Genomic DNA, 25195 nt, shown 5'->3' with positions numbered 1-25195 from the left:
CGCCCCCCCCCCTCTCACTACTCACTACTCACTACTATTTACTACAATGCCCCGGACCCTGAGCTCCTCCTCACTGAGCCGCTACACTGAGAGTAACCGGTCTATAAATGGTGGTCTATAACCAGCTATATAAACTGCGAGCAGCTCCCTCCCTCAGCCCCCTCCGCTGCTCCCTTGCCTTCGCTAAATCCCAGCCCGTCTCTCCCACTAACGGTACTCTCACTTTAAATGTGACGTCAGGCGCCCGTCCAGCCAACCCGATTGGTCAGTGTCGCTCCGCGAGCGTCAGACGGCGTCGCCGCCCACACCATCGCCCTGGTGACGGACTAAACACTACGCCGGGGAGAGAAGCGACCGAACAACCATCAGTACTGTTTAATACAGAGGGATGCATACATACGGCTAAACAAACACAGACAGACAAACAGACAGGGCTACATAAACAGACATACAGACAGACAGACAGAAAGATAGATTGACAGACAAAGAAATGGCTACATAAACAGACAGACAGACAGACAGACAGACAGACAGATAGATAGATATGTAAACAATATGTAAAAGATAAGTAAACGATTGATATGCCTACAAAAACATAGATAGATAGATAGATAGATTGACAGACAGACAGAAATGGCTATAGATAGATAGATAGATAGATTGACAGACAGACAGAAATGGCTATAGATAGATAGATAGATAGATTGACAGACAGACAGAAATGGCTATAGATAGATAGATAGATAGATTGACAGACAGACAGAAATGGCTATAGATAGATAGATAGATAGATTGACAGACAGACAGAAATGGCTATAGATAGATAGATAGATAGATTGACAGACAGACAGAAATGGCTATAGATAGATAGATAGATAGATTGACAGACAGACAGAAATGGCTATAGATAGATAGATAGATAGATTGACAGACAGACAGAAATGGCTATAGATAGATAGATAGATAGATTGACAGACAGACAGAAATGGCTATAGATAGATAGATAGATAGATTGACAGACAGACAGAAATGGCTATAGATAGATAGATAGATAGATTGACAGACAGACAGAAATGGCTATAGATAGATAGATAGATAGATTGACAGACAGACAGAAATGGCTATAGATAGATAGATAGATAGATTGACAGACAGACAGAAATGGCTATAGATAGATAGATAGATAGATTGACAGACAGACAGAAATGGCTATAGATAGATAGATAGATAGATTGACAGACAGACAGAAATGGCTATAGATAGATAGATAGATAGATTGACAGACAGACAGAAATGGCTATAGATAGATAGATAGATAGATTGACAGACAGACAGAAATGGCTATAGATAGATAGATAGATAGATTGACAGACAGACAGAAATGGCTATAGATAGATAGATAGATAGATTGACAGACAGACAGAAATGGCTATAGATAGATAGATAGATAGATTGACAGACAGACAGAAATGGCTATAGATAGATAGATAGATAGATTGACAGACAGACAGAAATGGCTATAGATAGATAGATAGATAGATTGACAGACAGACAGAAATGGCTATAGATAGATAGATAGATAGATTGACAGACAGACAGAAATGGCTATAGATAGATAGATAGATAGATTGACAGACAGACAGAAATGGCTATAGATAGATAGATAGATAGATTGACAGACAGACAGAAATGGCTATAGATAGATAGATAGATAGATTGACAGACAGACAGAAATGGCTATAGATAGATAGATAGACAGACAGAAATGGCTATAGATAGATAGACAGATAGACAGACAGACAGACAGACAGACAGACAGACAGACAGACAGACAGACAGACAGACAGATAGACAGATAGATAGATAGATAGATAGATAGATAGATAGATACATAGATAGATAGATAGATACATACATAGATACATAGATACATAGATACATAGATACATAGATAGATAGATAGATTATCAACGATGAATCCTTTTTAATGGATAGGTGGACAGATAAACATATAGACAGATTGCTGAAAAATTGTTAATACACTTTAGATATCTCTTTATTTTCCATCCATGTTCAAAGCATTTAATTCCAACCATTTGTCAAAATTAATTTAATTTCCACTTATTTAACAGCATAAGTCCGTCACCTGACACATGCATTTGGGTGGAGTGGTCAAAGCAACTCAGTTGCTGCTGATAGACAGGAAATGTATTTAATGGCTGTGAGTAAACGGCCTGTTCCTCCTTGTGGTAAAATCCACCCAATGTTTTTGTCACACAGTTTAATGGAAAATGACGTCTCTTAAGCGAGGTTGTAAAAATAACAATAAGTGAGAAAATAAGTTCTCTTGCACCCATAAGTTCCAGATATGGGGTTCTCAAGCAAACAACAGAAAACTACTGTAAACCATCTTCAACAAACATTCAGCTAATAAAATCTGCAAACAAATGTGAACAAATTATTAACAGACCATATAAAATTAACCAAACATGTGTAAAAGTGTAAAAACAACAGTAATAATAATAACAACTGAAAGCTTTTCAGAAACAATAAGACCCTCTGTTTACTTCAGCATTTTAGTTTTTTCAAGATTATTATTGGTAGAGGGAAACAAATAATAGTAGTAATAACAACAACAGCAGCAATGATAATAATACCATTAATAATAACAATAATATTCATAACTTAATTAATATCTTAATGACATGAGATTTGTTTCCCACTTGTTCTCTTGAATAGTAAAGCTACTGAATACAGTCATTATAAGCATCCCTTCTGAAGCCCTAAATATATTAACAAAAATGGCCATATTCATCATTCACAAATCTACTTCTTTGCCAGTGCAAGTCAATTATTATTTGTTTCATTTAATTGTGAGCAATATTAATCAGTAATCAAACACCTACAATACACCTTGTTTTCTATGGATAGGTCCCTTGATTATATATAATACAAAACCTTTTTCTTTTCTTGAAAAATGGAAATAAGTTTACACATATTACACTCTTAATGTCTATTCTCATGTTTAATATAGATTACGGTGACTACTCGCTTTCTAACCAACTACTTACTTTCTGTAGTAATGTTTAAGGAAATCAAAAATGACACCACGACATACATAGTCCTTAAGAAACAGCATGATTTAGACAATGTCCTCCCAAACACCATTTCATGACAAATAGTAATACAGTAAATCTTTGATGAACATTATTTATCAGTGTATATCTTCTTATTCAGTGTGATTTTGGAGACTATCTTTTCCATAAATCCTTCAAATTTGTTCTAAACTAACTGCAGTCTGAATACATCTTTTTAGTGCTTTATTGTGCAAATATCATGGCATTGTATAAATATATGAATTGTGTATATGATCATTATTATCATGGGTGATAATATACTATGTATAATTATCATAAATAAATGACTGTATAAATGCCATAATTAACATAATATTACCTTAATTTTAGTTACAAAAAATGGCACTGCCTAAATGTGTCAGTGATACCATAATATATTACATTAACAGTAAATTATTTTATAACAGATTAATGGTCAGTCATCTTACGAATGTTACATGTTAAGAATGTACAGTACTTTGCGTCCACTGAACACATCCATGTAATCAACTTTTAAAACTCTGCCTTAAAACTAACAAGGCTTCCACTGGTAAATTCAGGCAATTCATTGGTCTACGTTGACTCGTTAAAGGGACACTTTGGAGAAAATGAAAGAAGAGAAAATTGCCCATAACTAATGCATTCTCACATTCAACAGCTTCACCACAAACATTTCTAGAGGGAGCTTTTCCAGTTTTACGACGTAACTTGAAGGTGGAAAGGTCTCTGAATTATCGGATAGTAATGTTAGCTGGCTGTGTTTATTAGCCTATAGATCAGTATAGATCAGGCTAGCTGTAAGGACTGTTTGGGCTATGACTGTATGGTTTGTGTAATGCACACTGGATATTGTAGCAAGTGTATTGAATTTAATGAAACCATATAAAACTATCAAATATTCTATCAAAAGATAGAATCCAGTGCTGAGCTACACAATATAAGATTGCTGTCAACATTTAACCTCTATAAACTAAAAATTACTCTATAAACATAGACCAAAATTTCCCTTAAATTCCCCTTACATTAATGTAGATCTAAACCACTGCTCTATTGAAACATAGAGTACTCTTGAATGACTCTATGTTCTAATACAAACAGATAATACTGATATTGTTTAATTTTTTGTATTAATTTTTATATTTAAATTAGTGATTTATGAAGTGTGAATTGTGCCAAATTCTGATCTGTACTAACTGCTTAAAGCACTTCCTCAGTCCTTTAACAAACAATAATAGTAAGAATACTTAGAAACAGCAGAACACTTTCTAAAGATAAAAATCTTATTGTAGTTCCAAAAATGGCTTTAGATTCTAAAAATCAACATGGTATTCAAGAGGACAAAAATGGCACAGGGCAACACATCCAGAGAATGAGCTAATTACTATCAGCTGGCCAAACAGTCATACTTCTATTTTTAACAATTAGCACCAGACCTAAAACAAGGCAAGCATATAACCAGTAAAAAAATCAGACAATTAAACATATTTAAAAACTATCAGTATGGTGTCCTGGAATTTCTGCGTTGTGTGACTTTAAACTGTATTTTCCTCAGTCAGTATGGTTAAAAAAAAAAACAGTTTTCTGGAGGGGGAATTTCATAAAGCAGGATTTCACAGTTTAGTCAGCTAAGCCCACAGTCAAGGCTGTTCAATTTGGGGACAATATTAAGGGACATTCTTATTGGGTGATTCTTAACTCTGGGCTTAAAAGGGCCCAAGAATGGAAAATTGTACTTATCTTGGGAATAATGAGAGCTACATGGTACAAGGAAGGGACATACCATAAACCTCTAACAATGTTATCACTTAATGTAAAAGAAAATCCAGCTGAAGCAAAACAGCACGAAAAAACAGACTAGTTCCTGTCTCTGATAGTCCTAGTCAGAGCTGGCGACAAGGCAAAACGTAATAGCCACTTTGGGAAAATTTATTTATACATAAATTGAGTTTTCTAAGAGAGGGAGCACATCACCTCCAGAAACTGCTACGCTAGTTAAAGGAAAATAGTTATCTTTTGAACCAGACTTTTTCTGCAGAAGGGGAACATAAACAAAGCAAGCCAGGTAATTAAATGTTAAGCCAAATCCCTACATTATTAGCTTTTTATTTCCCTTTTTTAGCCTTTTTATACCCTTTATTTAAAGTCTGGCTATCTTAAAACAAACTGGACCTCCTGAGAGTAACAGCTAGCTGCATATCAAAAAGGGAAACTCAAAATACAGGAAAGTGTGAGAGCCTACTCATGCTTGGCTAAAAGCTAACCAAGCTAACTGGCTACAATGCTTTGAACTGCACACCATGCCAAGAGGACATGAAAGGTGAAAGAGAGGACAGTGAAGCTATCCTTTAAGGCTCAGGCTAAAAAAAAAACAACAACATATGTTAGCATGTTAGCTACAGTACAAAAAACAAAGCTATGCTAGGGTGTACGGTGCAAGGCTTTGCAGCTGTAAGCCAAACAACAACCAGCCAACAAGAGCATTATTTTTTACACAAAACATCAGTAAAAAATAACAGGGTTGTAAAAAATGATTTTTCTTTTAGTCTCACTCTTACACACAAGATAGATAGAATATTAAATAAATGCTTAGAAATACTGCTATGTGAAGCCTACCCCATGTTCTCTTTATGATCAACCAGGTCAGTCAAACTACACAGAAAGCCCGAATAAATATTATTATTTCATGAGCCAAAATGAATTAACTGTCAGTCAATAGTATTTTGATATCAGCACAGGTAAAATAAAAAAGCAAAATGTAAGATCCACAGCAGACATGACTGCACTAGGGGAAGAAAGATTTGAGATATTTATTATATAGCCACCAGCCTTTACCTTACACCATCAATCTCCAACGCAGATGCACTGATAGCTATTAAATGTGTGGTTCATCTTAAATTTAGGCTAATTTACCTTCTTTTGAAATTATGAGAACATGGGAAATGTCAGTTAAACACTTTTTCTGGGGAATAACCTTATCCTCAAGTGCTTTCTTAAAAGGCCAAGTCACACTAGATGTAAATTGTGTTTTTCATTTTTTTGTCTTATATAAGATACACTTTCATTTTAACCAATATTTCAGTCCCTTTTTGTATGTAAATATTATTATTTTTACACCACTTCCACACTTTAAAGCATTTAAAGCTACATTTTAAATTATAATTTACTAAAGTGTTATGATCTTTGCAACCCAGCATTTGCACAGTAGTGTGTGGAAGTGACTGTATTCTGACAGCAGAAAAAAATATATGATCATGATTTTGTTGTAGGTCCGCTGCTTGTGCTGCCAAGTTTTTAACCTGCTATAAAACATTTTAGGCTGGTTTCCCAGACAGCAATTTCCCATTGAATGTAAAATATCCATTAAAAATGTTGTGTAGTCTAGGACCAGGCTTAATCTTTGTCTGGGAAACTGGCCTTTAAATTAGTGTGGCCTGGACATACAGACGCTTGTAGTTCTTCACTTCTGTGGTTATGTCTGATTAGGGGTGGGCAATATGAGAATATTTTATCATATTTTAATACATTTGTTATTGTGATCCATAATATACTTTTTTTGAGCATATCAATTGTCAGATACAGTTACAAAATACAAGTAGTCTTGTTTAACTGCAAGAAGTACAGCAAATCTAAAGTATACATCACTTTATTAGGATATTGGGACAGTATTTGGACTGCGTTTTTTTAGGAGTCTGCCTTCTAATAATGCATTTTGTAAGCTTATCAAAATATCACAATAAATATTGTGAAAATGTTTAAATATAAATGTTTTTCTATATTGCCCACCCCTATTTTCAGATTCTACTCTAAGTCTATTTACGCACCTAAAGAGCAGTTCCACTACTCCTAAGCGGGATCAGATGACATCTAACTGTCAGCAACTGAAGCCTTAGACTGAATCAAAATATAATTTTTTATTTTGATTTTAAGTAATTACTGTCTGATTCTAATAGTGATGCTAATACTTATTGCCAACTCTAACCACCAAGGTAAGAGTTGCCTTGTATTTATCCAAGAAATTAATATTAAAAAATAATAAAATAATAAGCTGTTACTACATGAAAGGCCAGCACTCCTAATCCAGATGTTGCCAAATGTGAGTCTTACTAGGCTGACACAGCATACGTACACCCTCAGCAAATCCACCATTTCTCCTCAAGACCTTTGCACAAACTGATTCCTTATTTCACACCTGCCACAAAACCGTAAAAGGATCAGTTGCAGATGATTGTCACAAAGTAGATAAGAGGCACTTTTTGGATGGCCAAAAAGTGTGTCTTCTATTGTGCTTTCGTCTTGAAGAGACAGGCAGCTGCTAAAAGTTAATAGCAAACCCCATACCAGGGCAAAGTCGACAAAACCAAAGGAAGCCACCTATATATCAACAAGTGCAGGGCCGCACACATTGCTTGACGAGTGTGTCGTGACTGTGTAGTGACTCTGAAAGGATGTGATCTGTGAAACACAACTACAGTAAATCATCAAAACCCAAGCCAGTCCAAGAAGCTTAGATGTTGTTCTTTTTCTCCTGAATCATGTGAAACACTGTGGAGCCTAAAGACGGCGAGTTCAGATTCCTTTATTCCAAACAGTATTTTCTAGGTCCTTGTGTCGGTCAGTCATTTGGTCTTTGGCACCACCAGGATCTCATCCCCATCACGAATGCTGTAGGAGTGGAGAGCCCGCGTGCTATACTTCATCTCCTCGGGGCCAAAGGCAGAGCACATGTCCTTGTCGATGTAATAGAGCCGCATGTTGCTGGTAGAGAGCTGAACCACTGTCCTCAGCTGCTTCTTAAGTTCGGCCACAGTCTGGTCTAGACGGATGCTCACCTGCTCTACACGATCTTCACAGTGCACTTCCACCTTAGCATGGCAGCGTGGACGCAGGTCGATCTCAGCCAGCGGGGCCAGCTTCCCATATTTGGTCACCAAACAGTGGTATCTGTCAAAAGGAAGCACAGAGAATTTATAAGCATTATGCTTATAAGCGTTATGCATATGTGTATGCTTAAGTTCAACTTTCACATTGCATGTGGTTGCCGCACTGCTGTACACTGACCGCACATTGGGTTCAATTGTTTCATCAGTGCCAGAGCAGTTTGCCGCAGAGCAGTGTGGAAAGCGTTGCATTTCCACACCCATAACCACACCTCTGCTGGGCTACTGCTTAACTTCCACTTCAAGAAAACACATGATGCGCAATGTAAAGTCATGGAACCAAAGAAAAATTGTAGTCCAAACAACAAAAAAAAACACAGGTGAGGGACTAATATTAACGATTAGTGAACACAAAACGTTCTCTCACGCTTATATAGAAATAATAGGAGGGAGACAAGAATCAGAGCTTTATTCTGAAGTTGAGGCAGATGCTGTGGCCACACCACACAACAAAGAGCAACCTTTAGCATCAGCAACCACAACCACAACTGGCCAGTGTTGAGCAGAACCGAACGAAAAGTGGAATCCTGCTGGCAATATGAAAACAGCTTTACCATAACTGTTTGTTGCCTGAAGTTTGCACGAAAGCCATTTAACAAGCAATAGGTTCCTATAGCTTGCGAGTTAACACAAAAAAAACATGCACACATTCTTTAAAATTAAAAGTTGCTTCAAAGTACAGTGCTAAAGTAAAATACATTTATCTCACAATACTTCTGCCTCCTGCTTAGTGGTTTCAATACCGTTGCTACGTTTTTGCTAGGTGGTCGCTATGGTATCCCAGGTGGATGCTAATGTTTTGCTATTTTTTGGTGTTCCTAAGTGAACCCTACGGTATTTGGTGTTGCTAAGTGTTTTTTATGTGGTTGCTACTGGTTTCTATGGTATCACTTTGCTATGGTGACTGCTGTGGTACCCCGTTAATGGTAGGCTGTTTCTGTATGTATATTATGACTATATTTTGAGGTTCCAAAATCCAATGCTTTGCTGAAACTATGCATTTGCTCAAAATGTATCAATCTGTATTTAAGCTTTGCAATGTGCAACCATAATTCAATCAAAAATTTTGGTGCATCAATATTTTGAGCAGACCTTTGCAACTTGCCCGATTTCTATATAAAAAAGTGCTCCTGTGATTCACCTGCACACAGGTTCAGCTCTGCTTTGTACTAAATGCACTGTACCTGTGAGGCAGCTCCTCCTTTGGATAATCCAGATGGTAACGGATAAAGAACCTCTCTGCATCCTCTCGCTCTCCCCCAGTCACCACACTCCCATTCAAGCAGGTTACAGATGGCAGTCTGTTGAGGGAGGAGACAAGCAGACAGTCAGACAGGGTTTTCCCAGAGGAAAATCTGTGTAGGAGAGGGAGAAGGAGATACTCACTGTGCTATCATGAGGCTGCGTCGCTCCGTGTTGGTATAGGTCTGCAGCAGAGGAATGCCCTGCAGCCTCACCTCCTTCAGCTTGGGTAAAAAATTTAAGTTCTCAATGTCCTCCCAACGACTTAGACCTATCCACAAATATGCAAGAATTAGGATTGTAACGGGAATACATGATAGAAGAAATAACCACCCATGGTGGACAGCACAGAGGGTGCTAATTATCATGACTGGCGGCGTCTGGCTAGAAATCACCTCCACATTTAAAGCTGGATGCGCCACATGCATATCCCACAGGTCAGGGCAGCATTCTTTAGCTTTCATGGGACACATCATAAGTTTTGGGACAAAATATAAGTTACTGCCTCATGACATTTGGCATGTTAGTGTATTGTAATTACACTCAAGAAATAGATACAAAAAATCGTACCTGAGTTATGCAGATTGACGCTGCGCAAGTTGGGAAAGAGCCGGCGGAGATTGTCCCCAGAATCTAGAATGGATCCCAGGTTGTTGTTAGCCAGCACAAACGTGTCCAGGGAGGGGAACATTGAGCCGAACTTGCGCACCTCGCTCCAGTCTTGTAGATTGTTGTCTGTGATGTGCAGCAGTCGAAGTGAAGGACATGCAGTGGTAGACGCCGTCACAGTGTTGTACTCATTAAGGCACAGAAATAGCTCTTCCAGTCTGGAGGAGACACACATGAATGTCAGAGGAAAGCAAACCCTTTTACGATACAAATACCATGGCTACAACCTCGAAAATGAAAGAGTTAACGATCAATAGTTACTGACTCATAAAGCAGTAAATTGCTGGCAAAGCCAATTTAAATAGGGTTAACGTCTGGGTCACAAGTCTTAATTTGCCTGCACACATCCTTGTATTTAAAGGGCACAAGTATTTTGTGATTCTAAATGTGTATTACTTTTGTTTAACATTATTTTAGATTAGAAAAAAAAACAGGGTACCATGAAAACATTTGGGTTGCCCAAGAGACATGTGTTCTCAGATAACCTGTAGACATTAATTCGTTTGGTCACAGAATTTGCCAAAACATAATCTAACCTAAGGCTGCACACTATTGAAAAAAATGATGTTGTTCTTTTTTATTGGAGTAAAATAAATGACCTTGAATAGCTACAAAAACTGTGCTGAACTTGTCAAGAGTTAATTCATTTCTTGCCCCCTTTTTGTTTAAGAGCATCAGTTTTTTTTTAGGAGTTGGAATACAATGAACAGCTTTTTTTAAGTAATGTTCTAATCTATATTATTGCAAGAACTACTCAACTAAGTGAAGAAAAAATTTACTTTTAAAAATGTAAAATGTGTGTTTGGGATCAGTCAATCCCAAAATTTTCTAAATTTTTTTAAGTATCTTCAAGTTGAGTCGCAAAGACCATCAAAAACATTATGATGAAACTGGCTCTCATCAGGACAGCTACCTCTTTTGCACAGGATAAGTTCATAAGAGTTGCCAGCCTCAGAAACCACAATTTAACAGTATTCTTGTTTGGTTAACACTTTCAATTTTACTACATGATTCATTATGTGTTCTTTCATAGTCTTGATGAATTTATTTTAATTTACAATGTTGGAAAAAAATTAAAACCAATCCAAACTTTTGTTACTGTATGTCATTGAAAATGAGAACTGTATAGATTTTCCATTTGTATCCAGTAATAAGTAGAATAATGTGTACAGTGTAGTTTGGGTTATGCGACATTGCTTATTCTGTGATGTGAGTCAAGTGAATAGTGCGCATTTGCACATAGTGATGCCAATGCTTAGGCAATAAATTGTGCAGCCCTAATCTAATCTCAGTGAATAGACCTCAAGACTATTCTAGACTCAGGCCTTTTTCAAGAAACATTACCTAAACAAAATAATTACTCTAAAACTGGATTATTTTTTTTACAAGCAGTGGCAGTTGTTGATGTTTGTATCTCTGATATGATATTCTACTGCAGCTCATACCTCATGCTGGCATGCAGAGACTGTAGCTAAAAGGCAGATATAATGTTCATCTGCAGAACAGCGAGTTCCTGGTAATCACACACACTTTCCTTCTCACAGGGAGGCAGGCAAGTCAATTATTAATACATATTGCAACATCTTCTAACTATATAGCTGCTACTCTTGATTTGTGTCTATCTGGCAAATCAGTAAACATGTGTCTAGTTAAGATTCATGGAAAACGTTCACACTAAAGGCATGAAGATATCTCAAGGCCAGCCTCACTGTGTAGTGATCTCTTTTATAAGATTTCCACAGCAGCTGATACAGTCTGGGGGCACAGAAAGCTGAGAAATAAATAAAAGTAGCTAAACTTACTCAGGCATCTCGCGCATTAAGGTGTGCACGATGTCCCAGGACACTTGAGTGTTGTTCAGTACGAGGCGGCGCAGTCGAGAGAAAGCTTCGGCAGATTCTGGTTCCAGCACTGCGTCACTAAGCGGGTTGGAGCTGAGGTTCAGGAAGTCCAGGTTTGGAATGTTTGCAACAATCTTACTGATCTAAAAAGAACCCAAGCAAAATCAGACTGTAAGTACATTAACTGTGTAACTACTTGTTAAGTCAGAGGGAACAAAGAGTGTAAAACATTAAATATGTTTGTATGATACATAAATTAAGTGCTAAATTAAATATCCAGCAAGTTTACATAAGAAACAAGACAGAAAAAATATAAACATTAAAGTAAACATGCTGAAAAGCTAATCAGGCCTCTCTAGAGTGCAATCTGGCAAAGCAGCTTTCTGTGGGTTTGTTTTCTAATACTCAGCTTTACAGTCCTAGTGATGCTGGTAAAGATGAAACCGAAACTTCATGTGAAGCACTGTTCTTTTGCGCATGCATGTCAGTTTAGAAGCCTAAACTGTTCAGAGGAAAGTTGGATATATTATAGGTCACATTGCTATTACTGCACTATTTAATATGTCTTGTCATAAAATTAATTTTAGTTTTTTTTGTTTTTTGCTTAAAATAATTGACTATACATTACTATACATAACTATTCATGGATACATTGATTTATCCAAACACTCCCTCTAGCTTGTGAGGTTTAAAAGAAAAAAGCACTCTCACCTCGTGCCAGTCCTGGAGTTTGTTGTGAGACAGGTCCAGCTCGACCACATGAGCACAGAAGGCAGCAATCTCTGCTTCATCTCCTGCATTACTGATTCCACATCCATTCAAGACTAACATACTGGGCAGGTTCAGCCGGTCTGGTGGGGGCATATAAAAACACTAATCAATAGAACTGTCTAACAAGCATAAATACAACAAGCAGCTAACATAACAACAACAATGACAAGCCATTGCTTTCTCCTTTATCGAATTAGTCATTTATTATTCCTAATAATATAAAATATGTCTTCTCTAAATTCTTGTCTCACCTTTCATAGGAGATCCCTGGTGGCCAGTTGGGACAACCACCCCCATGCCTGGGCCTCGGCGGTATGGAAAGTTCTCCGGGCTGTACTTTTCGCTGATCACCTGCATGAATGTGCGGCCTTCCCCCTCAGGTGCCTCCATGGCCCTGCCCCACACACGACTGTCTGGAAAAAAATTTAAATTAACCAACCAGAGCATTAAAACTTATTTTTCACCTTTAATTTACATGTCATTTTTTTGTGTTACATTGTGTGTTACATTACCACTGTATTGTTACATTGCGACTGGTTAGTTGGTGGATACTGTGTAAGCTCGGTGATAGAACAATAAATTGGGACACTATACAACTAAAACTATACAAAGTATACAATTACTTTACAATTATCTTTTGAAATCTCTAATTCTTGTTTTTTTATTGATACACTTATCAAGCTGCCTGAAAATGGATCATTTTACAAAGTTTTTTTTAATCTATAGTCTCTTCTTTTTATATAGAGCACATAAAATGTTATTTATGGGTATAACGAATACCAAAGTATTAATATCTCTGATACATACTGGTCCTTTCTGTTTTCTGTTTTAGAATTTAACGCTAGTGGCACAAAATTATTGCTTTAGCAGAAATCAAGATTAATTAGATCAGGCTACCTTTTCCAGTCTTTTATTTAATTGCAATTTTTGTGTGTAAAAACTGCAACCTAAACTTTCTTTTCCTAGCTGACAGATGTGGAATCTGATGGGGCTTCTGTTGTTGAAGCTCATCCACCTCAAAATGTCAACAAGTTGTGTATTCTAAGAAGCTTTTCTGAGAAGTTTTGTTGTGCTATTATTTAATAACTAGATAATTTATTTGGACAAAATATTGTCCAAACAAAAACATTGTGTCATGTTATCATGACATGTCTAGTTATGACATGTCTAACTAATGAACTAATGAACACAAGAAGCAAAACAATTTATAGACTTATGTTAGATCTTTGTAACTTATCAATTAATTGCCATGTTTAGTAGTTTTGTTAGAATAGGGGTAACCTGCTAACCAGTTCAAAACTGCCTAGATCACCCACCTTTAAATTCAGATATAATGGTAATCTAAAATGAAAGAAGAGTAAACAATAAGAAGTCTTACCTGCTCTGATAGTCCACAGCCACAGTTTTCAGTAAGTGTCCTGAATAGCTGCTCACTTCACCTTTTCGTCAGGGGAAGGCCAGCAATGAGAGGAGAGGACACCAGAGGCAACTGCAGAGAGCAGATCCTGAATCAGCAAGAGGGTCAGACCTGTGCAAACAGCACAGAGAGACTGAATAACCATCCTGTATTTACACCTCAGAACTAGTTTCGCTCTGCATGACAAAGAAAGTGAGAGAAGCCACAGCAGCTGTGCATCAGAAAACAAAGGCTAGTGTGCTCAACAACAAAGTTGTCATGGTGTTACAGCTGCAGGGACTTACAATGAATGATCCTTGCAATGAGCTCTGAATACAAGAGCTCTGAAAACTATGCCATGGTTTCAGTCATCCCTTTCAAGCGGGAATGTCTACATTTCTGTTCTGCTGTTCATAACATGCATCTAAAAGAATGCTATTTTCCAGTACAGTAAGACAAATATTAACTTAAAGGGTTTTATCATTCCTTCTGCATCAAGCAGCTTTTAAGTAAGCCCTTTAAAAAGGAATACCACATCCCCTTCATAAATAATTTCAGATGAAATGTAAACAAAGTCATTCAGAGTGGTGAATAGGAATGGTGAAATGGTGTATAGGAGAGATACAAACCCACTTGCTTAAAGCGGTGGTGAATGGAACCAAAAATACAGGTACAGACATAGTGTATAGTCATCTTATGTACAATGTAAAACCACCAGTGAACCTACAGGTACCTTGTAAGTTTTATAAATGGTATGCAAAGCTTTAGTTAAGTTTTATTCAGGCAGAGTTTTATGCAGCACTATCAGCATGGATGCTGTGGAGTGCTGTTAGAGATCCACTTTTGTCAATTTTTCCATTTTACGGCCAGCCACTGTACAGTGCATACTGTCTATTGAATCAAACTGATCATTAAGCGGGAAAATGGCAATAATGTCATTTTGTAATTGTAATGCTAGCAAGCCGTTAACCAGATAAACTAGCCATCTAGCTAAGAGGGATTATAAATTACTGTTCTCGTCCCAGCTCAGCAATCTGGTATATTGTATCGTACTCAATAATATTGCCAAAAATATGTATGTCATTGTCGCAAAAATACCCTAATATATTGTGATATTATTTAAGGGCCATATGGGCGAAGAGAATACAATTTTACAATACAAAAGGAAAATTCACACTATTCACATTTGCCATTAAATATCAAATAGAGACATATTATATCTGTTCAGTGTAATTTATTTTACTTTAATCCTGGTTCACTGTATTTAATCATTTGCAATACATAAAAATACATTGCAATAATGGTCACCCTGCTGTCGAAATATCATGCAAAAAAAGCATATTGGACCACGATGAATCTCAGTAGATAGACATTAGCTTCTGTCAGAAATCTATAGAACCCTTTTATGTGTCAGTAATTTAAATATTTTACACTTTTCCTTAACTGAAATAAAAAAAAGTAATGTTTGCAACGTGTCATATTGTTATTTAGAGCATTTATTTGCAGCAAATGAGAAATGGCTGAAATTACAAAAAGATGCAGAGCTTTCAGACCCAGATAATGCAAAGAAAATGCATGTTCTCCTTATACACCGCTTTTGGACTACTTTATGCCACTTCTGGTGCAAAAATACATGCAGTTCAGCTTGGTTTGATGGCTTGTGATTATATTCCAGAGGTGTTTAATTTGGTAAAAACAAAGAAATACATCCTTTAAAGTGGTCTCTTATTTTGATGTATATTTGAAAAATATTGAGAAATCAATGTTAAATGTGAAACATTTATTTGAAGCGTTTTAATCAGTCTGAGATGTAGAAGCAGAAAATACACACATATAAAATAAGATACAGTAATAAACCATCACTTCTGACTACAATCTGTAAATAAATTCAGAAGAACAATCCCACATTCACACACTGTCCTGTAGTGATGCTCTCAGGATGTTCAGTATGTGTCACTCAGAGACTTAATGAGTGAGAAATGAAGCACAGGGTTGAGTGAGGAACTTTCCAGTTCTTTTAACGGGTCTGTGACTCACAACACATACATCACCATTGGCTTTTCTCAGTTAAGGAGGAAAAGCTTAGTAAGCTCAGATAAGAACTTGCTGACAGATGAAACCACAGGTCAATTCTGGAGAGCAGGCAGTAAAAACAGGCCAATGAGGCTCGAGCTACGAGGACATGCCCTAGTACTGGGGACAGCAGTGTGTGTCGATGTGTCTACGTGTGTGTGTATGTATACACGATGATATACCGCCTGAGCCCTTTGAACACAGACCCTGAGATATTACCTGGGTAACACAGAGGAGCAGCTTTAAACAGGGTAAATCTCTCCGTCCGTAGCCCGTTAGTTCCACCGCCGCTGTCTGACAGCACAGCACTGCCGGGTTACAGCACAGAACAGCCCCTAACCCGGCTACCTGTCTCTCTAACCGTCCCCCACACAGCCCGAGTCCCCGCCGCAGGAATAAAGCACAGCAGCAGAAATAAAATACTCACTCTGAGAGAACAGCTCGATCCCCTTCAGTCCTGTTGTTGTTGTTCTTCCTGACACACCAACCCACTTGTGTAGGAAGTGACATCACTCCAAGAGGCGGGTTGTGATTGGACGTGGCTTATTTATTTATTTTAAGCCCTTAATTTAATTTATTTATTTTTGTACAGGAGCCAGAGTCAGCAGATTCACAGCACACGGCATATATTCATGTGTGGATACAGAAATAAAGGAGAATTAGATCACTCTGGTCAACAGCACAATATATATATATATATATATATATATATATATATATATATATATATATATATATATATATATATATATATATATATTGTGTGTGTATATATATATATATATATATATATATATATATATATATATATATATATATATATACACTATATATATATATATATATATATATATATATATATATATATATATATATGGGAAAGATAAGAGACCTTTTAAAAATGATGAAAACCTCTGGAATATAATCAGTGGATGATTACAAGCCATCAAATCAAGCTGAACTACTTGAATTTTTGCACCATGGATGGCATAAAAGTATTCAAAAGCAATGTGTAAGACTGGTGGAGGAGAATATGCCAAGATGCATGAAAACTGTAATTAAAAACAAGGGTCATTTCACCAACTGTTAACTTGTGTTCTTTGCATTATTTGAGGTCTGAAACCTCTGCATCTTTTTTGTTATTTCAGTTATTTCAAGTAAAGGCACTAAATGACAATATTTGTATTTGGATTTATTTGGAATTTGGGAGAAATGTTGTCGCAGTTTTTGAAAAAAAAAAAAAACAACAATGTTCATTTTACTCAAACATGTACCTATAAATAGCCAACTCAGAGAAACTGATTCAGAAACTGAAATGGTCTCTTAATTTTTTTCCTGGGCTGTATATATTTACACACAATACCAGTGTGTTTTTGAAATTGTAAATTGATGATGAAGACATTAAAGCTATATTTAATTATTTAGTAAGCAAAAAACTATAAAAGTATATAAAATCCAACTATCTCCAAGTGTCCTTTTGGTTTCAATTAAGTAAAATAAAGTAAAATTCAAGTAAAATATGCTGTATTTTGAGGTGTTTGTCGGATTATTGTTCTGTGGAATAACTCAGCTTCTGTTTCCTGATTGACTGAGTAAACGTCCTTCCAGAATTTAGTGAATATTTAGAAAAATATATCCTTCCATTTACAGTGGTGAAGATTTCCTTCTGATTCAAATCATGTTTGTGTGAGGAACAATACACAATATATCAGTAGATGAAACACAATTTTAAAATCATAGTGAATTAAAACATTACTGGTAGACATTTCCATTTTTCAGACTTTAATTAAAACACTTTATTGTGTTACCAATTTTAACACACTAGTTATCTAGTGTGTTACCGCACAAAGAGATGGAAAGATAATTTATTACCGAAATTTAAATCTACAACAGATGCATAAAAACTGCACCAGTCACGTAATGGGACATTCTGTGCGTAAAAACGCATCCCGTGCGTAAAAGCGCATCCCGTGCGTAAAAGCGCATCCCGTGCGAAAAAAACGCATTCCGTGCGTAAAAACGCATTCCGTGCGTAAAAACGCATTCCGTGCGTAAAAACGCATCCGCTGCGTAAAAGTGCGTACCGTGCGTAAAAACGTCTGCCGTGGATAAAAGCACATCCCGGGAGTAAAAACGCATTATAAATTTCAATTAACTATTTATAACATACTTTAGATATTTAAATGAATCTGATGAATGAATCTGAACCGTGTCAACTTGGACAGTTATAACAGGAGAACAATGCTGCTAGTTTCAATTAAATACACCACTGACTCACGCGCTCTGTACTGTTAATAGATGCTTATTTATTTATTTTTCACTTTTGTTTAAGTGTAACTCCACTTCGTGCATAAATGACTTATATTCAAACCTTGTTTCTCCATTTGACCGTTTTTAACTAAGGGAAGCGTGAGCGTTCTCACACTTCATTCTCCTCAGCACGCCTCTTTAGGAGCAGACAACGCCATAACAATAGAGTCTCTCACGTTCTCACACTCGCCTGCAGGTCCACGTGGTTTCCAGAGCGCTGCGACAGACACAGGGCATACGCTCAAATAAACAGAAAGCAACTTGTACAGAACCGGATTACAGCGCTGATACTTAACTTTGTGGAAGGTCGAGTGGAATCCTTACCCTTGCCCCAGACTGTATAGCCTCACCGATCCACCTTCCCGGTCAGTGATTCAACCAGCAGCCGCTCGGTTCACTCGACTTCCAGTTCAGTCAGCACCACAATATTTAGTTTCACCCGTGACATTTATCTAAAGGAAGTACAGAATAGATATGAAGTTTCTCCACGCAGAAACAGCCCTGTATAAACTTTCTCACACAAAACACATTCCAATCCTACCTCCGATTTATAAACACAAACATACTATCTGATTTCATTATTGGATTTAACAGCTTGAATATTTAAATGTCACTGTTTACCGAGACTACATCCTTTACCTACAAGTGTCCATTTGGACATCTCCAAGTGTCCCTTTGGAAATCTCCAAGTGTTCTTTAGGGCATCTCCAAGAGTCCTTTTGGACATCTCCAAGTGTCCTTTTGCACATCTCCAAGTGGCCCTTTGGGAATCTCCAAGTGTCACTTTGGTCATCTCCAAGTGTCACTTTGGGCATCTCCAAGTGTCCTTTTGCACATCTCCAAGTGGCCCTTTGGGCATCTCCAAGTGTTATTTTGGGCATCTCCAAATGTCCCCTTGAGCATCTCCAAGTGTCATTTTGGGCATCTCCAAATGTCACTTTAGGCATCTCCAAGTGCCATTTTGGGCATCTCCAAGTGTCACTTTGGGCATCTCCAAGTGTCCCCTTGGGCATCTCCAAGTGTCATTTTGGGCATCTCCAAGTGCCCCTTTGGCATCTTCAAGTGTCATTTTGGGCATCTCCAAGTGTCATTTTGGGCATCTCCAAGTGTCACTTTGGGCATCTTTAAGTGTCCCGTTGGGCATCTGCAAGTGTCACTTTGGGTATCTCCAAGTGTTCCCTTGGTCATCTCCAAGTGTTACTTTGGGCATCTCCAAGCGTCCTTTTGGGCATCTCCAAGTGTCCCCTTGGGCATCTCCAAGTGTCATTTTGGGCATCTCCAAGTGTCCTTTAGGGCATCTCCAAGTGTCCTTTTGGGCATCTCCAAATGTCACTTTGGGCATCCGAATCCTACCTCCGATTTATAAACACAAACATTCTATATGATTTCATTATTGGATTTAACAGCTTGAATATTTAAATGTCACTGTTTACCGAGACTACATCCTTTACCTACAAGTGTCCATTTGGACATCTCCAAGTGTCCCTTTGGACATCTCCAAGTGTTCTTTAGGGCATCTCCAAGAGTCCTTTTGGACATCTCCAAGTGTCCTTTTGCACATCTCCAAGTGGCCCTTTGGGAATCTCCAAGTGTCACTTTGGGCATCTCCAAGTGTCACTTTGGGCATCTCCAAGTGTCACTTTGGGCATCTCCAAGTGTCCTTTTGCACATCTCCAAGTGGCCCTTTGGGCATCTTCAAGTGTCACTTTGGTCATCTCCAAGTGTCACTTTGGGCATCTCCAAGTGTTATTTTGGGCATCTCCAAGTGTCCTTTTGGGCATCTCCAAGTGTTATTTTGGGCATCTCCAAATGTCCCCTTGAGCATCTCCAAGTGTCATTTTGGGCATCTTTAAGTGTCACTTTAGGCATCTCCAAGTGCCATTTTGGGCATCTCCAAGTGTCACTTTGGGCATCTCCAAGTGTCCCCTTGGGCATCTCCAAGTGTCATTTTGGGCATCTCCAAGTGTCCCCTTGGGCATCTTCAAGTGTCATTTTGGGCATCTCCAAGTGTCATTTTGGGCATCTCCAAGTGTCACTTTGGGCATCTTTAAGTGTCCCGTTGGGCATCTCCAAGTGTCATTTTGGGCATCTGCAAGTGTCACTTTGGGTATCTCCAAGTGTTCCCTTGGGCATCTCCAAGTGTTACTTTGGGCATCTCCAAGCGTCCTTTTGGGCATCTCCAAGTGTCCCCTTGGGCATCTCCAAGTGTCATTTTGGGCATCTCCAAGTGTCCTTTAGGGCATCTCCAAGTGTCCTTTTGGGCATCTCCAAATGTCACTTTGGGCATCTCCAAGTATCCATTTGGACAACTCCCTTTCAGCATCTTCAAGTGTCCTTTTGGACATTTCCAAGTGTCCCTTTGGGCATCTCCAAGTGTCCATTTGGACATTTCCAAGTGTCTATTTGGGCATCTCCAAGTGTCCATTTGGACAACTCCAAGTGGCCATTTGTGCATCTCCAAGTGTCCCTTTCAGCATCTTCAAGAGTCCTTTTGCACATCTCCAAGTGTCACTTTGGGCATCTCCAAGTGTCCCGTTGGGCATCTCCAAGTGTCACTTTGGGCATCTCCAAGTGTCACTTTGGGCATCTCCAAGTGTCCCCTTGGGCATCTTCAAGTGTCATTTTGGGCATCTCCAAGTGTCATTTTGGGCATCTCCAAGTGTCACTTTGGGCATCTTTAAGTGTCCCGTTGGGCATCTCCAAGTGTCATTTTGGGCATCTGCAAGTGTCACTTTGGGTATCTCCAAGTGTTCCCTTGGTCATCTCCAAGTGTTACTTTGGGCATCTCCAAGCGTCCTTTTGGGCATCTCCAAGTGTCCCCTTGGGCATCTCCAAGTGTCATTTTGGGCATCTCCAAGTGTCCTTTAGGGCATCTCCAAGTGTCCTTTTGGGCATCTCCAAATGTCACTTTGGGCATCCGAATCCTACCTCCGATTTATAAACACAAACATTCTATCTGATTTCATTATTGGATTTAACAGCTTGAATATTTAAATGTCACTGTTTAACGAGACTACATCCTTTACCTACAAGTGTCCATTTGGACATCTCCAAGTGTCCCTTTGGACATCTCCAAGTGTTCTTTAGGGCATCTCCAAGAGTCCTTTTGGACATCTCCAAGTGGCCCTTTGGGAATCTCCAAGTGTCACTTTGGGCATCTCCAAGTGTCACTTTGGGCATCTCCAAGTGTCCTTTTGCACATCTCCAAGTGGCCCTTTGGGCATCTTCAAGTGTCACTTTGGTCATCTCCAAGTGTCACTTTGGGCATCTCCAAGTGTTATTTTGGGCATCTCCAAGTGTCCTTTTGGGCATCTCCAAGTGTTATTTTGGGCATCTCCAAATGTCCCCTTGAGCATCTCCAAGTGTCATTTTGGGCATCTTTAAGTGTCACTTTAGGCATCTCCAAGTGCCATTTTGGGCATCTCCAAGTGTCACTTTGGGCATCTCCAAGTGTCCCCTTGGGCATCTCCAAGTGTCATTTTGGGCATCTCCAAGTGTCCCCTTGGGCATCTTCAAGTGTCATTTTGGGCATCTCCAAGTGTCATTTTGGGCATCTCCAAGTGTCACTTTGGGCATCTTTAAGTGTCCCGTTGGGCATCTCCAAGTGTCATTTTGGGCATCTGCAAGTGTCACTTTGGGTATCTCCAAGTGTTCCCTTGGGCATCTCCAAGTGTTACTTTGGGCATCTCCAAGCGTCCTTTTGGGCATCTCCAAGTGTCCCCTTGGGCATCTCCAAGTGTCATTTTGGGCATCTCCAAGTGTCCTTTAGGGCATCTCCAAGTGTCCTTTTGGGCATCTCCAAATGTCACTTTGGGCATCTCCAAGTATCCATTTGGACAACTCCCTTTCAGCATCTTCAAGAGTCCTTTTGGACATTTCCAAGTGTCCCTTTGGGCATCTCCAAGTGTCCATTTGGACATTTCCAAGTGTCTATTTGGGCATCTCCAAGTGTCCATTTGGACAACTCCAAGTGGCCCTTTGTGCATCTCCAAGTGTCCCTTTCAGCATCTTCAAGAGTCCTTTTGCACATCTCCAAGTGTCACTTTGGGCATCTCCAAGTGTCCCTTTGGGTATCTCCAAGTGTTATTTTGGGCATCTCCAATTGTCCCTTTGGTCATCTCCAAGTGTCCCCTTGGGCATCTCCAAGTGTCACTTTGGGCATCTCCAAGTGTCCCGTTGGGCATCTCCAAGTGTCACTTTGGGCATCTCCAAGTGTACCTTTGGGCATCTCCAAGTGTCATTTTGGGTATCTCCAAGTGTCATTTTGGGTATCTCCAAGTGTCACTTTGGACATCTCCAAATGTCACTTTGGGCATCTCCAAGTGTCATTTTGGGCATCTCCAAATGTCACTTTGGGCATCTCCAAGTGTCATTTTGGGCATCTCCAAGTATCACTTTGGGCATCTTCAAGTGTCCCGTTGGGCATCTCTAAGTGTCCTTTTTGGGCATCTCCAAGTGTCATTTTGGGTATCTCCAAGTGTCACTTTGGGTATCTCCAAGTGTTCCCTTGGGCATCTCCAAGTGTCATTTTGGGCATCTCCAAATGTCACTCTGGGCATCTCCAAGTATCATTTTGGGCATCTCCAAGTGTCACTTTGGGCATCTCCAAGTGTCCTGTTGGGCATCTCCAAATGTCCTCTTGGGCATCTCCAAGTGTCATTTTGGGCATCTCCAAGTGTCACTTTGGGTATCTCCAAGTGTTATTTTGGGCATCTTCAAGTGTCCTATTGGGCATCTCCAAGTGTCCTTTTGGGCATCTCTAGGTATCCTTTTAGGCATCTCCAAGCGTCCTTTTGGGCATCTCCAAGTGTCCCCATGGGCATCTCCAAGTGTCCCCTTGGGCATCTCCAAGTGTCCTTTTGGGCATCTCCAAGTGTTATTTTGGGCATGTCCAAGTGTCCCCTTGGGCATCTCCAAGTGTCATTTTGGGCATCTCCAAGTGTCCTTTAGGGCATCTCCAAGTGTCCTTTTGGGCATCTCCAAATGTCACTTTGGGCATCCGAATCCTACCTCCGATTTATAAACACAAACATTCTATCTGATTTCATTATTGGATTTAACAGCTTGAATATTTAAATGTTACTGTTTAACGAGACTACATCCTTTACCTACAAGTGTCCATTTGGACATCTCCAAGTGTCCCTTTGGACATCTCCAAGTGTTCTTTAGGGCATCTCCAAGAGTCCTTTTGGACATCTCCAAGTGTCCTTTTGCACATCTCCAAGTGGCCCTTTGGGAATCTCCAAGTGTCACTTTGGGCATCTCCAAGTGTCACTTTGGGCATCTCCAAGTGTCCTTTTGCACATCTCCAAGTGGCCCTTTGGGCATCTTCAAGTGTCACTTTGGTCATCTCCAAGTGTCACTTTGGGCATCTCCAAGTGTTATTTTGGGCATCTCCAAGTGTCCTTTTGGGCATCTCCAAGTGTTATTTTGGGCATCTCCAAATGTCCCCTTGAGCATCTCCAAGTGTCATTTTGGGCATCTTTAAGTGTCACTTTAGGCATCTCCAAGTGCCATTTTGGGCATCTCCAAATGTCACTTTGGGCATCTCCAAGTGTCCCCTTGGGCATCTCCAAGTGTCATTTTGGGCATCTCCAAGTGTCCCCTTGGGCATCTTCAAGTGTCATTTTGGGCATCTCCAAGTGTCATTTTGGGCATCTCCAAGTGTCACTTTGGGCATCTTTAAGTGTCCCGTTGGGCATCTCCAAGTGTCATTTTGGGCATCTGCAAGTGTCACTTTGGGTATCTCCAAGTGTTCCCTTGGGCATCTCCAAGTGTTACTTTGGGCATCTCCAAGCGTCCTTTTGGGCATCTCCAAGTGTCCCCTTGGGCATCTCCAAGTGTCATTTTGGGCATCTCCAAGTGTCCTTTAGGGCATCTCCAAGTGTCCTTTTGGGCATCTCCAAATGTCACTTTGGGCATCTCCAAGTATCCATTTGGACAACTCCCTTTCAGCATCTTCAAGAGTCCTTTTGGACATTTCCAAGTGTCCCTTTGGGCATCTCCAAGTGTCCATTTGGACATTTCCAAGTGTCTATTTGGGCATCTCCAAGTGTCCATTTGGACAACTCCAAGTGGCCCTTTGTGCATCTCCAAGTGTCCCTTTCAGCATCTTCAAGAGTCCTTTTGCACATCTCCAAGTGTCACTTTGGGCATCTCCAAGTGTCCCTTTGGGTATCTCCAAGTGTTATTTTGGGCATCTCCAATTGTCCCTTTGGTCATCTCCAAGTGTCCCCTTGGGCATCTCCAAGTGTCACTTTGGGCATCTCCAAGTGTCCCGTTGGGCATCTCCAAGTGTCACTTTGGGCATCTCCAAGTGTACCTTTGGGCATCTCCAAGTGTCATTTTGGGTATCTCCAAGTGTCATTTTGGGCATCTCCAAGTGTCACTTTGGACATCTCCAAATGTCACTTTGGGCATCTCCAAGTGTCATTTTGGGCATCTCCAAATGTCACTTTGGGCATCTCCAAGTGTCATTTTGGGCATCTCCAAGTATCACTTTGGGCATCTTCAAGTGTCCCGTTGGGCATCTCTAAGTGTCCTTTTTGGGCATCTCCAAGTGTCATTTTGGGCATCTCCAAGTGTCACTTTGGGTATCTCCAAGTGTTCCCTTGGGAATCTCCAAGTGTCATTTTGGGCATCTCCAAATGTCACTCTGGGCATCTCCAAGTATCATTTTGGGCATCTCCAAGTGTCACTTTGGGCATCTCCAAGTGTCCTGTTGGGCATCTCCAAGTGTCCTCTTGGGCATCTCCAAGTGTCATTTTGGGCATCTCCAAGTGTCACTTTGGGTATCTCCAAGTGTTATTTTGGGCATCTTCAAGTGTCCTATTGGGCATC

At 39.4% G+C, this 25195-nt stretch overlaps 1 protein-coding gene and 2 long non-coding RNA genes across 5 annotated transcripts; 1 reads left to right on the top strand and 2 right to left on the bottom strand.

Annotated features, from left to right (window-relative positions):
- Positions 1–2038: 2038 nt before the first annotated feature.
- tbcela (tubulin folding cofactor E-like a) lies at positions 2039–12966 on the bottom strand. Its single transcript, XM_022668912.2, has 7 exons — positions 12828–12966; positions 12517–12656; positions 11767–11948; positions 9866–10122; positions 9440–9566; positions 9238–9354; positions 2039–8057 (listed from the first exon to the last, which is right to left on the bottom strand). Exons 1-7 carry the CDS (start codon positions 12964–12966, stop codon positions 7733–7735), a joined length of 1287 nt encoding a protein of 428 aa, XP_022524633.1. The 3' UTR covers positions 2039–7732.
- Positions 11880–13046, top strand: LOC125782591 (uncharacterized). The gene is made up of 2 exons (XR_007425312.1): positions 11880–11976; positions 12837–13046. It is a non-coding gene; the product is annotated as an uncharacterized LOC125782591 (long non-coding RNA).
- A 4512-nt stretch (positions 13047–17558) lies between these two features.
- Positions 17559–24728, bottom strand: LOC125782688 (uncharacterized). 3 transcript variants are annotated; one of them, XR_007425421.1, is made up of 3 exons: positions 23895–24728; positions 23464–23806; positions 17559–18994 (listed from the first exon to the last, which is right to left on the bottom strand). It is a non-coding gene; the product is annotated as an uncharacterized LOC125782688 (long non-coding RNA). The 3 variants fall into 3 exon arrangements; XR_007425423.1 differs by lacking the exon at positions 23464–23806 and adding an exon at positions 21284–21702 and having other exon boundaries at positions 17559–18896; XR_007425422.1 differs by lacking the exon at positions 23464–23806 and adding an exon at positions 21382–21702.
- Between the last annotated feature and the right edge of the window lie 467 nt (positions 24729–25195).

The sequence above is a fragment of the Astyanax mexicanus genome, chromosome 18 (assembly GCF_023375975.1).
Source record: "Astyanax mexicanus isolate ESR-SI-001 chromosome 18, AstMex3_surface, whole genome shotgun sequence".
NCBI classification, from domain to species: domain Eukaryota; kingdom Metazoa; phylum Chordata; class Actinopteri; order Characiformes; family Acestrorhamphidae; genus Astyanax; species Astyanax mexicanus.
This window is presented reverse-complemented; position numbering and strand designations above follow the sequence as displayed.